Genomic DNA, 16,540 nt, shown 5'->3' with positions numbered 1-16,540 from the left:
ACTGTTTTCTGGCCTCTAGAAACAGAGTATTAAGCCTAAAAGGAAAACAATCTGTCTGCTAAGTGAAACAGACATTCCCCAGTCGTGTGGTAGGTGGCACACAGGGGGAAAGGCAGGTATGCCAAAGAAAATCTTAAACACACAGGAAAGATTCTTGTTTTCTTGGGGGCAAGTGACACTCAGTGTTTCCATTGTCTTCCCTTTTCTCCTACTGCCTTCGGCATTACAGTTCTTTGGTGTCATAACTGAAATTGCATACTTGTTGGACTTCCCTGGTGGCACAATGGATAAGAATCCACCTGCCAATGCAGGGGACATGGGTTTGATTCCTGGTCCAGGAAGATTCCACATGCTGGAGCAACTAAGCCTGCAAGCCACAACTACTGAGCCTGCAAGCTGCAACTACTGAAGCCCGTGCCCCAGAGCCTATGCTCTACAAGAGAAGCCACTGCAATGAAAGCTTGTGCGCTTCAACTAGACAGTAGCCCCTGCCTGCCACAACAAAGACCCATTTAAGCCAAAAATAAAAAAGTTAAAAAAAGAAATTGCATACTTGTTTGTAAATTTTATTTCCCGACCACCCTCTAACCCATATAATTGATTTTTCCATGTTTTCTGGAATTGAGGGAGACACCTGCTACGAAACAAAACAACAGATGAAACAAAATGTCTGCAAACAAATAAAGCAGTATTTACATGGGTTAACACAAGTCAGATCTGCTAGGCCATTTTCTCAATGATGCCCTGAAAAGAACAATTAGGTCTTTAGTCCTCAGTCAAGATTTGTGGAAATCCCCAAACTGGTGATTTGGCTCTTTATTGTCAAAGAGACTTTCGGGGTGGCCAACAGCATCAGACACAGAGGACACACAAATATACCAAAGAAATCTTTAACGATGAAAGATTATGCAAACATAGCCTTGGATTGATTCTTTCCAGAAATGTCCTCATCCTTTCTTTTCTCAACTGTGCACCAAACTGTGAAGGTCCTAAGAACATTCTCCTCCCCAGCTTAGACTCTACTCCAGCTTCATCTGGGAAGCATAAGAAGAGCATATCCCAAAAAGAGCATTCCCGAGTATGCCAACCTCAGAGGTGAGCTATTTGGTTAGGAGCATGTGGATGTGGCGGGGGGAGGAAGGCAGCATTATACCAGCACACAGAGACTCAAATCAAGAAGTTGAATGCTAGTGTCTTTCAAAGTGAAAGTCACTCAATCATGTCCAATTCTTTGTGACCCCATGACTACACAGTCCATGGAATTCTCCAGGCCAGAATACTGGAGTGGGTAGCCATTCCCTTCTCCAGGGGATCTTCCCAACTCAGGGATCGAACCCAGGTCTCCCACATTGCAGGCGAATTCTTTACCAGCTGAGCCACCAGGGAAGTCAATGTCTTTAGACACACAAAATCTGCATCAACACACTTGGGAAAGAAAAACCTCTATAATCGTTCCATGTCTTGTGTGTCACAAAAGTGTGAAAGTACAAAAGTGTAGTAGAATAATTTTGAGTTCTCAGGTCACAAAAGCATCAGAATGATGTGAAATCTTGAAAACCAAGTGATGTTTAAGTCTCCCCCTCACCCTGAAGTTTCCTTCTGAGGACAACCAGCTTCAGTCCCATCCAGTCACCACCTTCCCCTGAAACAAAGCAGGCAGCATCTACCTTGAGGGGTAAACCAGGACCTGGGTTCACACAATGGCAGGAAAATTGCATCTTTCTCTCTTTCAGAACACAACTTCAGAGCAATTCGTGTCCTTATCAAGGTTAGTACCATCTTTGCTGCAGTGTTCTGTGAACCCCCAGACTGTAATCACTGGTTCCAAGAGAGAAGCCAAGACTGCTGCCACTGCCTACACCTGGTTACACACTGGGTCTGAGGGTCCTCCCGACACCACATTTGGGTGACTTTGGGGGAGCTGGGGGCAGACTAGACAGCTTCCACAGGCACAAGGCCATCCAGTTACAAACTACTCCACAGACATGATGTCCTGATAGCCAGAGATACCCAGGGATGGGTGCAGAGCGCCGACCATCCTCCCTTAAAAGATAGGATATCTGAGGCTCAGAGTAGTGAAGTGACTTGCCTGAGGTCACACAGCTGACAGGGGGCAGAGCCTCCTGATGTGCTGGTACCCTCGGTGTTCCCAGTCTCCACAGCCCTTCGGAAAAGAATCGGTTTGTTCTTCGCCCTTCTCGACCTGAGATGCGTCACTCGTGGTGAGCTGGGATACACCTGTGGGAAAACAAAAGTCTCCGAGGATGGGATACAGTTCAGGTTTACAGATGAGCAGAAGGAGAACCCCAGTTTCTCAAGTGATACTAGTGGTAAAGAACCCACCTGCCAATGCAGGAGACGTAAGAGACACAGGTTCAATCCCTGGGTGGGGAAGATCCCCTGGAGGAGGGCATGGCAACCCACTCCAGTATTCTTGCCTGGAGAATCCCATGGACAGAGGAGCCTGGCAGGTTACAGTCCCTGAGGTTGCAGAGTGGGACACGACTGGAGCAACTTAGCATGCACGCACGAGGGAGAATCTGGGATCCGAATTTGAATGAGAAAAAGGACGAGGAATAGGAGGAAGAAGCCATGTTGCTTGATGGAGACCTGGCTGTTTTCAGGGTTTCTGTCTCAGCAGCGTTGATGTCATCATGGACTTCTAAAACCGCCCTGGGAGGGCCAGCCCCTGCGCTCAGGCTGTTGAGGAGCGTTGCCGGCCTCTGGCCACTAGATGGCAGTAGCATCTCCCCAGACTCCCCGGGAGATGGTGAGCCCGTCTCCAAAGTTTTGTCCACCATCTTTTTTTTCCTCACAAATACTTCACTTAAGTGTTTCCCAAACAAAGGGTAGGGCCATCGTCTTCCTCTCCCTTCTGAAAGCGTATGGCTTCCTCTAACCTTTTTCAAAGTCTTTTCTTAGTGACAATTTTATTTGACCCTAGAAATATTGATGGCAGCCTGGTAAATATAATTTCAAAGAAGAACCATTCTTCCAAACAAGTGACAGAGGTAGAATATGTGTCAAGCGTTACCATCACAGAAGACAGAAGAACATGTGTTTATTTTTCTACGTGTCCCTAGGGACAAAACTCGCCCTGGCCGTGCAGTCGGTGCTCCACAGAGCAGCCCCGCAGACAGAGGCGGGTCCCCATCTCACTCTCCTGCCTGCGGCCTGCGGAGCTCCCAGTTGCCCCGGAGAAAGTCCAACACCCGCGGGAGACAGATCAGCCTCTCCATTCTCTCTTCCCTCTCCTTCCTGCCTCGCCCTCTTTGCTCTAGTTCTGCACAACGACTTCTGGTGCTTTCCCACGCAGCCATGCTAGTGTGATGTGCCCACATTCATATTTTTTTTTCTAACCTCAGTTGCTTATCTCCTAAATGCTCCCCAACCTTCAAGACTTGGGTTTGGTATGGGCATCACCTGGAACTTACCTGAAGCCCTTTCCCTTCCCCCCATCCGAAGACTGGGTCAGGCCCCCGTTCTGTGCTGGCAGCACTTTCTGCAGACCTGTCACAGTACTCAGCACCCCATCCTGTAATGGCCTTGCAGTCCTACTGACTGAAGGGCAGGGCTGTGTCTTGTTCACATCTGGGGCATAGTGCCTGGTGTGGCATTCCCTCAGCAGGGTTTAGAGAAAAGAAAGTGAAAGCCACTCAGTCCCGAGACTCTTTGTGATCCCAATGGACTATACAGTCCACGAAATTCTCCAGGCCAGAATACTGGAGTGGGTAGCCTTTCCCTTCTCCAGAGGACCTTCCCCACCCAGAAATCAATCCCAGGTCTCCTCCTGCACTGCAGGTAGCTTCTTTACCAACTGAGCTATCAGGGAAGCTCAGATAAAAGGGTTACTGAAGTGAGCCACAAAGACTAAAAGCACATGAGGTTGGGAGTCAAGACACCAGGATTCTAGTCCCTAGGTCTGCTTCTAGCTAGCCAGGTGACTGCTTCCCATCCCTGAACCAGTTTCCTCATCTGAAGAATCAGAATTTGGACTAAATGTCTAAGGGTCTTGATAAGTTGGTATTGCTGATTCTAGAATGTCTTTTTTCCCCATAAATATTTCACTTGTTTCCCAAAGGGTAGGGCCATCATCTTCCTCTACCTTCTGAAAGTGTATGACTTCCTCTAACCTTTTTCAAAGTCTTTTCCTAGTGACGATTTCATTTGACCCTAGAAATAATGATGGCAGCCTGGTAAATATAATTTCAAAGAAGAACCATTCTTCCAAACAAGTGACAGAGGTAAAATATGTGTCAAGTGTTACCATCACAGAAGACAGAAGAACATGTGTTTATTTTTCTACGTGCATAGAGACCCTTCAGGGTAGTGTGACAGTGGGGTAGGTGATGGGCAGGGAACTGGAACAAAGTCTTTTCACTGAACAACTTCTATTGTTGGATTTTTGAGCTATGTATGGTATCTATTTTAAAAATTAAAGATAAAGAATAAAACCATATGTATAAAATCAGTTACAAGGACGCCTTGTACAGGACAAGGAATATAGCCCATATTTTATAACTATAAATTGAGTATAACCTTTAAAAATTGTGAATCACTATGTTGTATACCTGAAACATATAATATTGTACATCAACTATACTTCAATCAAAAAGGTAATAAAACCAAATGAATGGCATTGTTAACCAAATGTCCTTTCAACTGGCCTTAAAAGCAGGTGAGTAGTGAATCTGAGGTCAGTAGCCAGATCACATCTGTCAGAGCTGCTGTAAGAAAACCCTTCTGGCTAACTGCACTTTCAAAAAATCAAAAGAAACATGGGCTGCAAAGCATCACTATAGTCTTCTGGCTTCAAAGTATTTTAATCTGGTTCACTCCCTGGCAGTAGAGTATAAAAATAAGGCTAAATTTCATAGCAAGTGCTACCAAAAAGGGAGTTGGAGAATTCAGATGCTAATGCTGAACCTGACCAACTGATTTCTGTCACTTTGCAGCTCCTTGCTGTGACAAGCCCTGACATTTATCTAAGGATGAATCTGCTAGTGGATGGGCCCCACCTAGAGGCCTGTGGGCAGAGAACAGACCTAAAAATCAATACATTTAGTGACAGATTTAGTAATGTTAAGTCTCCTGTATTCCTCTCTGTACTACCTGCCGTCTCTCTTCCTTTCCAGATAGTTCTCATAACAATCATAAAATGAGCCCTGTATAATAGCATTAAATAAAGACCAGAGGTTGTGTTAAATTTGTAATCATGACCACAGCTTTCCTTTAAAGTGGCACAATATAGAGTATTCCTCGGAGTGTGACCGCCACCTCTGTCCTCTGTAAGCCCTGTCCTCTAAGATGAGGTCAACAGAAGCCATACAGTGCAGGTCTGTTTAAATTCATCAGTAGATCAAATGTTAAACTAGATTAAAAAACCTGTTGTCATTGTTTAGTTGCTCAGTCATGACTGACTTTTGTGACCCCACAAACTGTAGCCCACCAGGACCCTCTGTCCATGAGGTTTCCCAGGCAAGAATATTGGGATGGGTTGCCATTCCCTTCGAGGCAATGGCACCCCACTCCAGTACTCTTGCCTGGAAAATCCCATGGACGGAGGAACCTGGTAGGCTGCAGTCCATGGGGTCGTGAAGAGTCAGGCACAACTGAGCGACTTCACTTTCACTTTGCACTTGCATGCACTGGAGAAGGAAATGGCAACCCACTCCAGTGTTCTTGCCTGGAGAATCCCAGGAACAGAGGAGCCTAGTGGGCTGCTGTCTATGGGGTCGAACAGAGTCGGACACGACTGAAGCGACTTAGCAGCAGCAGCAGCCATTCCCTTCTCCAGGGTATCTTCCTGACCTGGGGATTGAACCTGCATCTCCTGCGTTGGCAGGTGGATTCTTTACCACCTGGGAAGCACCAGATAAAAGATGGAGAAGAAAGGTAACTTAATTTTCTCACCTAGAGGTTCCCTGGTCACCTGGGGTGTTGATCTGTATACACGGATTATCACCTTCTTCACAGTAGTTACACCTTTTCAGATCTTAATATTATCTGGTTACCTTTAGCACTGGACATGCAATTCTTTATTTCAAATATATTCATTTTAATAAACATAATCGTTGTTGCTGCTCTACATAATAAGCTAAGAATCAACACTTTAGTGACTACTATATGTGGATACAGGATGCACGGACGATGAAGGTGCAGTCTGGAATTTTAAGCATATAGGGATTCACCCAGAAAAGGAAAGAGGAGAAAAAGTACTACTTTTTCTATATTCTTCTAGCAATCTCCGAAGAAACACTGTTTTCCAATATTTTAATATCTACTACAAGAGTAGGAAGTACCTTTGTGACACATAATGCGCTGGGCAGTTATTGGTGCTTGGTGTATATTACAGCTGTAATTTTACAAGCCTCAGTTGCCTTCTAGTTTTTTTTTAAGTGATAATACTATATCGGGTAGACGTCTTGATCTTGGGTAGTACTATTTTAAAAAGTAAAGAAAACCTCTGATTTTTTTATTTTTATTATACACTACAAAATACTCTGCATGCTACACGATATGCTGCATAATCTTCTAGCAGGGATAGAAGAGCATGACTGAGTTGTTTTTCATCAATCAGGAAAACATTTCCTTAATCAATGTTCTCCAAACCCTGAAAAACAGTTTAAAAAGGAAAATGAGAGAATTCTGTTCCTCTCAAAGATGTACAATGACTCCTAGGACCTGTAATGATTCCTAGTTTTCATTTTCTGACAGTAACAAATATATCACTTTAAACTGTTTTATAAAACAACAGCCAACATCAGGAAGAGATGATTAGCCTTATTCTACTTTTTTACAAATGAAAAAAATTAAAAAAAAAAACAATGGAGGCTCAGCCAGGTTAAAAGTCCCTTGCTTAAGTCAGTCAGGAAGTAGTAGAGTCAGAATTCAAGTTCAGGGACCACTCACCCCCTCTAGAACTTTTGCCCTGTAAGCATGACACTGTTCGGAAGACCATTCTATCACACTCAGTTCACAACCAAATGCTTCAGAAACTATAGAGTAAAAGTGTCATCAGTGATGGCATTTCTTCCAGGTTGTTAAAATAACACAGTCCAGGTATTCTGTTTCTATTACAGGAATAATCTTTTTAAAGAATGAGGACGAACTCCTACAACATATAAGAACATACTATTAGGCCGAACCATATGAAAATGCTACTGCTTAACCATTTTTGACCCACAAAAAAAAAAAATTGTTTCGTGATTCAATCAAATATAAATTATAGTAATTCTTTAATGTACTGGTGCATGAACTGGCAAACCAATGGAGTATAGAAGAGTACATTAGTGAAAACAGGCCCATGTATATATGGATATTTAGTTTACTAGAATGGTATCTGAAACAAACAAAAAAATGGACTGTTCTATAAGATAATTCTGACAACTGGCTGTTTCTTGGAAAAAACTAAAGCTAAATCCTTGCTTCACATTATACCCCCAAATGACCTGTAGACAGGTCAGAGTACTAACTGTAAAAAAGGGGAAAGGATTGTTAATTGTATTTGGAGAAACTGTATAAATATTTTTTAGAATCTTGGATACGAAAGTCCTTTGTATCAATGTAAACCATGATAAACAGAACATCCATATTAAAAATCTATCTGATGAAAGCCAGGATAAAGTAAAAAAGACAGCAGACAGAAAAATATTTGCCACACATAAAAGAGACAAAAGATTAACATCTGTAATGTATAATAAGAACCTCTATAAATCAAAAAGAAAAAAGACAACAGAACAAGAAAGGATATAAGCAGACAATGCAGAGAATAAGATGATCATTAGTATGTAAAAAGCACTGTGCTACTTTAATTTGCATTTTCCCAGTCTGCTGTAAGCCCTTTGGCAAAGCGTTAACCAGAATGCATCTCAACCCTGACAGGTGGGCTAGCATCAGAGCCATCTTACCTTTGACACATAGTAACGGTTTACTCCAGAGACACGCCTATCTCTTTCCATCATATACCACTGATATGAATAATGGGCAATCCTTTTTTCCTACAATGAAAGGAAATCATTATTGCAGTTTATAAAGGTGAGTGAACCAATAGAAAAATATTAGAACTTTAATTAATAAGTGACATTCCAGAAAAATGGAATCATCACTCATATAAAAACCAAATTAAGACAGAATCTTAAATAAAATCGGACCACTAAACTTTAGAATTAAGACAGTAACCATGACTTCTTACACATTCTGTTTTAACCAGCATAATTTTTTTTCTTTCCTCTTTTTTTTTTAAAGTCATGACTACTTGTTCCTTTTGGGGACGCTGGGATGAAAGAACAGAGGTAGGTCACAAGTGAAAGACGATCACAAAACCAGAAACCAAATACATTGATACTTTATACTTTAGAGTTAACGTAAAGAACTAGTTAGACAGAAAAATCACAATCCTAAAGTGAAAACCAGGAGCTTGAGCTAAATTCCTAAAGGCTTGCAAGAGAAAGTGGGGGATAAAAGAAAATGTCAAGGTAAAAAATCTAATTAAGGGGAATTCCCTGGCTGGCCAGTGATTAGGACTCGGTGCTTTCACAGCCAGTTGCCCAGGTTCAATCCCTGGTCGAGGAACTGAGATTTCGAAAACAGCGTGTCAAGGCCCCCCACCCCCCCCCAAAAAAAAACCCTAATTAAATCAAGGTTAGGAAAAAGTGAAAAACGAGAAGCTACCGAGATATGGATGCGAAAAATTAAAATAAAAATCCAGCCAGAAAGGAGACTTGGGATGGAGGCAAGACTAATTGACGCCTCTCTCCTCTGCCTAGGTAGGGCTTCCCTAGTGGTTCAGACGGTAAAGAATCTGCCTGCAATGCAGGAGACCCAGGTTTGATCCCTAGGTCGGGAAGATCCCCTGGAGAAGGAAATGATAACCCACTCCAGTATTCTTGCCTGGAGAATTCTATGGACAGTGGAGCCTGGCGGGCTACAGTCCATGGGACTGCAAAGAGTCGGGCACGACTGAGCGACTAATACTTTCTATTTTCTTTCTCCTCTGCCTAGGAATTTGGACTTAACCTCTTTTAATCTACCTTTCCAGCCCCCAGTCTCTACTCCACCCTCCAGCCCTGGCTTCACCCAGTAACCTTACTAAATCTTTACTAAAGTGGAACACGGTTCCGGACGGGTTTCCTTCCGCAAGTCTCCGTTTTTAGGCAATTAAAAACACTGGCGAAAACCGATCTCAGTATTCCCCATCTCGGAGAGAGCCTCCGGGTCCTAAGGGCCTCCCGACACCACCATCCATTACGTAACGGCAGCGATGGAATCAGCCGCCGGGCCTGAGAAGCCGCCTTACCTTGCCCCCGTTACTGAACCTGTGGATGCGCGCGGTGGCCATTCCCGGAATGAACAAGCACACGCCCATGACAGCGATCCCGGGGAGAACCTCGAACCACATCGCGACGCCGTTCCCGAGGCCAAACACTCCCTTCCAGGTCCCTTAAAGGTGACCCGGCTTCGAGCTCTTCCGGGTAAGCTCCGCGGCTGCGCGCGAGTGGGGCCGGAGTCACGTAAGCCGCCAGAGGAAGCGACGGGGCGCGGCAGGGCTCAAGAGGAGCGCGCGCCCGCGCTCTCGCACACTGCCTGCTCTCACACACTCCCTACTCCCGCAGTCCTCTTTTCTGCAGCAGATTTTGCGTCAACTCGCCGCCGCGCGCCGGACGTGCAGCAACGCCAGCCAGCCCCGCGCCAGCCAGCAGGTCATCGCCGTTTCGTACCTCAAGACTCTAAAAATGGCAGAGCAACTTTCCTCAGGAAAGACGACAGACCAGGTGTGCACCTTTCTTTTCAAAAAGCCTGGGCGAAAAGTAGCTGCAGGCTGCAGAAAGCGCCCCATCTGCAACCAAGAGTCTGGAGACAGAACAGCTGCAGTGATGAAGGGAACACTGTGGTTCGCCCGGAAAAGAAGCAAGCTCCCCACAATCCCATGATACGGAAGACCCGTGGCAGTGGTAAACAGAAGGTGGCATACGGCGACCTGAGTAGCGAGGAGGAGGAGGAGAATAAACCCGAGAGTCTCGGCGTGGTCTATAAGTCCACTCGGTCGGCGAGACCCGTGGGGCCAGAGGACATGGGGGCGACCGCTGTGTACGAGCTAGACACCGAGAAGGAGCGTGACGCACAAGCCATCTTTGAGCGCAGCCGGAAGATCCGGGAGGAGCTGAGGGGCAAGGAAGATGATAAGATCTACCGGGGAATGAATAATTATCAGAAATATATGAAACCCAAGGATACGTCTATGGGCAATGCTTCCTCCGGAATGGCGAGGAAGGGCCCCATCCGAGCTCCGGAGCATCTGCGTGCCACCGTGCGCTGGGATTACCAGCCCGACATTTGTAAGGACTACAAGGAGACCGGCTTTTGCGGCTTCGGAGACAGCTGCAAATTCCTCCATGACCGCTCAGATTACAAGCACGGGTGGCAGATCCAACGCGAGCTTGATGAGGGTCGCTATGGCGTCGATGAGGACGAAAACTATGAAGTGGCGAAGCGATGAGGAGGAGCTACCATTCAAGTGTTTCATCTGTCGCCAGACCTTCCAAAACCCAGTTATCACCAAGTGCAGGCATTATTTCTGCGAGCGCTGCCCGCTGCAGCATTTCCGCACCACCCCGCGGTGCTATGTCTGTGACCAGCAGACCAATGGCGTCTTCAATCCCGCGAAAGAATTGATTACTAAACTGGAGAAGCATCGAGCTGCAGAAGAGGGTGGTGCTTCAGATTTCCCAGAAGACCCCGATGAGGATCCAGTTCCCATTACTTAAATTTCCCCATTGTTCTCAAATCTCAAAATAAACGTTTTGTTGTTTTGGAAATCTTAACTCGTGTCCTTCCTTTCTAGGGAAAGTGAGTAAAAGGAAAAGGTGGGTGGTGAAGTGGGGTCCTGGATGGATGGCTTGCAAAAGCATCAAGGTAGGTAAAATCTGGAGTTTAACCTGGCATAAATGCTGCCTGTGTGTAACAGTTACTTTTCATAACCCTTTTATATAAATTTGGGGGATGGGAGAAGTTCAACAAAAGAGCTGGAATTTGCTTGAAGTGACCAAAGCTGTGATAAAAACAAGAACTGAACCTATTTATTATATCACAATTATGCATCACTTAATAATTTACGAAAGTATTTTCATGCATGATCTTTTGGGAGCCTGTAGTACTTCAAAATACACCCCAGCCAAGGTGTGTGTTGGGGTTGGGGGAGCAGTGAGAGTGGGAGAATAAGGATGGGGGACTGGTAGCTAGACCTGCAACCTGTGTGTATGGGGAATGTTCCTTGCTCTCCTTGAAGCATAGGTAACTCCTTCCATGGATGATTGAAATGGTCTATGCTCCGGGGTCCAATATGATAGCCACTAGCTTCATGTGGCTGTTGGAACGTTTGAAATGTAGCTGGGTATGACAAAAACCACTGCAATGTTGTAAAGTAATTAGCCTCCAACTAATAAAACTAAATGAAAAAAAAAAAAGAAAAGAAAAACAAAAGGGCCAGGGGTAGCAAGGCCAATCCTGTAGAATAAAAAAGTAGAGGGGCTGCATAGTGGACAGGAGGACTTGTCTCAAGCACGTAGTTTTGACAAAAAGATAAATCAACAAATAAAACAGAATAGTCCAGAAAAACAGATATACATGGTCATCTGATATACAACAAAGATGCCACTGTAGCACTTTTCAATAAATAGTGCAGAAAATTGACTATCTATATGGGGAAACAAATTCCCAGGTGGCTCACTGGTAAAGAATCTGCCTGTTAAAGCAGGAGACACAGGAGACACGAAATAAAAAAAGAAAAAAAAAAAGAAATGTAGCTGGTAGTGACCCTATGCAGTTCTGGACTGAACTTGTGAACCTGCAGAAGGCAAAAGCCTAACATTTTATAATCCAGTGTCTGAAACTGTATTTTCATAGAGCTGATCATGCCCTATTAATCTATGTACCTGTTTTCCCAACTAGCCTGTGAATTTCTCAGTGACCAGGCCAGTGCTTGGCATATAATAAGCACTTAATAAATAAACTCAGAGAGGCCTGAAAAAGGAGATCAGGGCCAAAGCCTTGAACCCAAGCCGAGGAGCTTTGACTATATTCTGTAGGTAAAGAGATTTGGGGAGGGGAACACAATCAAACTTTTTTTTTTAATGTTACTATGGTTACAGGCTATCAGACTGCAGCAAGATGAAAGGCAGAGAGGCCAGTTAGGACAAATGACTAGTAAATTTTTATTGATCTGACTAGAATTTGGGCTGATCCCAGGGAAAAGATGTAAGAATAAATTGTGGGTTAGTTTTTATATTCATATACATTAATCTACTTAAAGATATTCTTTGAGGAGCCACTCTTGTCAGGCACTGTGCCTAGCATACGGGATATTAGCAAAGAAGATAGACATAGCCCCTGACCTCATGGAGCTGGACATCACACAGTGCAGGTTTGATGAGTACAAAAACAAAAATGCACTGGGCTGACCTCTCAGGATTAAGCCAATTCCAGCCCTTGAGAGAATTCAGAATCAAAGTCATCTCATACAATGTCATATATTCTTTAACAGAATGTTTTAAGTATAGTGGGGATACATGAGAAGCCTAGCGGGAAAAGTGCTTAAGAAAGTATGACACAGAAAACAGCATTTAAGGGATGAGACAAAAAAAAAAAAAAAAACCCAGGAGAACAGGAAAGAGAAAGTTGTAAAGGCAGTTGGAGAAAGAGAAACTTAGGTGGCGCTAGTGGTAAAGAAACTGCCTGCCAATGCAGGAGATGTAAAATGATGTAGGTTCGATCCCTGAGTCAGGAAGATCCCCTGGAGGAGGGCATGGCAACCCACTCCAGTATTCTTGCCTGGAGAATCCCATGGACAGAGGAGCCTGGCGGGCTACAGTCCATAGCATCACAAAGAGTCAGACACAACTGAAGCAACTTAACAGACACACTGAGGTGGAAGGCAAAGGAAGACAGTGTTCTAAAAAGTGTTATGGAAAGAAACAGGACAACGAGTAGCAAAAATCGTGGTATGCTCAAGGTATTTTTCATGTTTACAAGGTTTATGATTAAAATTTTTAAAAGAACTATTTTTATTACTCTAATTAAATGGTGCAACTTAACTTATAGGTGAAAACTAAATAGTTATTCTTACAAATTAGAAAAAAATTAAATACGGGGGTGGTTCCCTGGTGGCCTAGTGGTTAGGACTCTGGGCTTCCACTGTCATGGCCCAGGCTCAATTCATGGTCAAGGAACTGAGATCCCACAAGCCCTGCGGCATGGCCAAAAATAAATAAATAAATATGGAGGGATAAAAAGCATGCCAGCCAAAATGAGTTGCAGCTGGACCCTAAAGGGGCTAACCTAGTCTGAGAGTTCAGAGGAGGCTCCCCTAGGAGATGACCTCAACTGGAGACCTGTAAATGGGGGTTAGGAAGAGGATCCAAGTCAGAGGGTCAGTATATCCCAAGGAACTGAAGTGAGAGACTGGCTTCAGCTAAGAACTCCAAGCAGTCCAGGATACTAGAGGAAAAAGACAGATGGCCAGGTAGTCAGGGCCAAAGAACAGCCACCTTGCTGTCATGTTAAGGACTCTGGACTTTATCAGAAAGGCAAAGGGATGCCATCAAAAGGTTTTAAGAAAGAAAGAGAGCTGATCAGATTTGAATTTTAAAAAGATAATTCTGCAGTGTGAGGAATGGACTGTAGAATGTGCAGCCAAGACAGATCAGACTGGAGGCTGGTGCACCAGTGCACGTGATATCATGGCAGACTGGACTAGACTGGGGACTGTGGACATTCATTTAATAGTGGGTTTTTTTTTTTTTTTTTACCATTCTAAAGCCTTTATTAGCATTAGGTAGATTATTTCATTATAACTTCTTAACTTCAAGACAGCCATTGAAATAACTTACTGGCAGTTATCTAAGGCCCCTGGGAGCAAAATCTCAGTCTGGGGTTGGGTAGATAAATACCATATGATTAATGTACCCCAATTAAAGGGGCAAAGCTACTGTACAGTAGGTCTCCGTACATATCTTAAGTACACAGGTGCCTTGAAAACCTGAAATGCACAAGACCTCCTTTTATATAGTTTGACATTTATAATACATGAATACAACCGAGTTTCTTGGGTGGCATTTGTCAATGGAAGTTGAAGCATTTAAAAAGGTTTGTCATTATGTAATGATGGTGCCTAAAACCTCTATTTCTATGGTATTTTTGTGAATTGCTAGGTTTTATTCACCTTTTAATTCTAATGACATTAATTATAGAAAACTGTACAAGTAAGTTCAGAGTACTAAAGTAGGCAAATGAAATACTTTTTCCAGTTTAGAATTTTCAAATCAGGAATGTCTCTTCCAAACATTCAGGCATTTTTTTTTCTTTTTAGGAATGGGAAGGAGTAAAACTGATAGGATTAGTGTGAAGAAAAGCAATCTTTTCAATGTAGTCTTTACAAAAATGACATAAAACCTTCTCTATATTTGAGCATATAAACCTTGTATAGGAGAATTCAAAACATTTCAAAGTTAAATCTAAAACATTCAAGCATGACAGCATAAAAATATTCAAAATAACTTGATTTGGGTTACTATATAATTCATAAAGCTAAAGTTACATTTAGGTATAAACCTTCGGTAAATATGGCAACAGCAACCATCAAAAGCATATTCGCCAGCAGTTTCCCATACCTCTGTATAAAATAGTATTCCAAAGAAGCACGACCGGATAGCAGAATTACCCATTTTTCTTAAGACTTTCATCACTGGTATCACCCTATACCCCACTTCTGTTGGGTGAAGTGCAACTTATCATGAGATGGTTTTTCCCTTTGAAAAAAGATAAGGAGAAACTAAGGAAGAAAATTTTAAAACATAGATTTAAGACTTATCTGTGGATGAGCCAAAACACCCCAACTTGTCTGCTGCTGCTGTTGCTAAGTCACTTCAGTCGTGTCTGACTCTGTGCGACCCCATAGACGGCAGCCCACCAGGCTCCGCTGTCCATGGGATTTTCCAGGCAAGAGTACTGGAGTGGGTTGCCATTGCCTTCTCCACCCCAACTTGTCTACATTTTAATAAATGTCAGGCAAATTGAAGTAGTTTCTGTCCCAGTAGCTGCCTGAATAAAGCCAGTCCTGGGCTCCGCTGTAGGGATTAGGGCCTTGATGGAACCACCTCGTCTTCGAGTCCTCCTCCGACTTGGACCTGTTCCTGCATGCCACTCTTTGTTTCTCCTCGAGTCGCTTTTTTTCTTCACTAGCTTGATCTATTTCCCCGTTCTCCATGGCTCTGATGTCAGGCCGCAGCCTGCAGTCTGTCTTAGGGATCACGCTCTCCATCTCCTTGTCTACTTCATTCAAAACCATTGCAAAGCTAGTAAAATTGTACATCTGGGCTGAGTTCGGAAGCCGCGGGGCTATTCGCCACAGGAGAACGCTCCCGGGGATGACAAACACGCTCTCGGAATCCGGCATTGGCATTTCATCCGACTCCTCAGAAGCGCTCACCTGTTTTCTGTTCTTCTCTTCAGTATTTTTCTTATCATTTTTTTTGTAAGCATCAAATGTGGCTGGGTCAACACTGTACAAACATTCTGTCCATTTCCCGTAGAGGGCACAGAGCTTCTTTTTGCTTTTATCTTGAATGTAGCCTTCAACTTTGTGTAATTCTTTACCAAAAAGGCCGCACGGCTTAAAATTCAACACACATTTGTCCCCAGTCTTGTGGTTTGTGATCTCCACGTTGCCGTATTGCTCAATCCAGAGCTTTCCCACGATGATGTTGTGCACACAGCAGGTAGGATTCGTCCACGTATATGCTTCATTGTGTTCAAGAAGCTCCAACATGATGGTTCCTTTGGGTTCTGCTTCTACGCTCTTCCCCCAGAACTTCAGTTTGGGATAGATTGAGCCATGAAAGATGAAATCATTGTTTAATCCTTCAGCATGAAATGCACTAATGGGTGGGTGATGGCTGACCTGCTCAGAGATGAGTCTGAAACCAAGGTCATCTCGCACTAATTCATAAGTCTCTCCCAGAAGTGGGTTGAAAGGCTTTCCAGTGCGTTCCCACTGAGAAGCAACAGCGGAGACAGCAAATGCAGCTACACACTGCATCCTTTCCACAGGATCAGCAAACGAACTGGCCTTGTGGATGAGGTATGTATGCTCCATATACTCAGTGAGTCGCTGGAGGAAGCTCAAAGGCTCGTTAAATATAACTGGCATGGTGATCTTGGAGAGTTCCATTCCAATACATTTTCTGAGGATGCTCCAGATACTGAAGTCATTTCTGGAAAACATAGGGGAGGGCAGGCTTGTTCTGTGTTTTTTGATGCCATTGGAGAACACGTCTTCACCACCAGAGTCCTTGCCTTCCGACATTCTGTGCTGTCTACTGCTCCGGGCGTTCTGCTTCCTCTTCCAAGGAGTGCGTGGTCAGTCACTGCTTCCAGTCTACTCGGGGACAGAGCTCGCCCTCACTAAAGATGCTCAGAGGCGGGGAACCTTTAACCAGAGACTGCTCTAATTCGTGATGTTCAGTGGCTAGAGTCGCCAGCGCTT

The 16,540-nt window shown here is 44.0% G+C and overlaps 2 protein-coding genes and 1 pseudogene across 2 annotated transcripts; 1 reads left to right on the top strand and 2 right to left on the bottom strand.

Annotated features, from left to right (window-relative positions):
* Window positions 1–6,467: 6,467 nt before the first annotated feature.
* On the bottom strand, window positions 6,468–9,499 carry NDUFA1 (NADH:ubiquinone oxidoreductase subunit A1). The gene is made up of 3 exons (XM_020888093.2): window positions 9,299–9,499; window positions 7,911–8,000; window positions 6,468–6,613 (listed from the first exon to the last, which is right to left on the bottom strand). Exons 1-3 carry the CDS (start codon window positions 9,398–9,400, stop codon window positions 6,593–6,595), a joined length of 213 nt encoding a protein of 70 aa, XP_020743752.1. The 5' UTR covers window positions 9,401–9,499; the 3' UTR covers window positions 6,468–6,592.
* Window positions 9,500–9,519: 20 nt separating this feature from the next.
* RNF113A (ring finger protein 113A) lies at window positions 9,520–10,823 on the top strand. The gene is given in 3 exon segments (XM_020888092.2): window positions 9,520–9,858; window positions 9,861–10,489; window positions 10,491–10,823. Coding segments are annotated over 3 exon segments (1,029 nt in total). The 5' UTR covers window positions 9,520–9,734; the 3' UTR covers window positions 10,767–10,823.
* Window positions 10,824–15,014: 4,191 nt separating this feature from the next.
* Window positions 15,015–16,375, bottom strand: LOC110133876 (oxysterol-binding protein-related protein 1 pseudogene; annotated as a pseudogene).
* Window positions 16,376–16,540: the final 165 nt, after the last annotated feature.

Source organism: Odocoileus virginianus, unplaced genomic scaffold (assembly GCF_023699985.2).
Source record: "Odocoileus virginianus isolate 20LAN1187 ecotype Illinois unplaced genomic scaffold, Ovbor_1.2 Unplaced_Scaffold_20, whole genome shotgun sequence".
Classification (NCBI taxonomy): Eukaryota; Metazoa; Chordata; class Mammalia; order Artiodactyla; family Cervidae; genus Odocoileus; species Odocoileus virginianus.
This window is presented reverse-complemented; position numbering and strand designations above follow the sequence as displayed.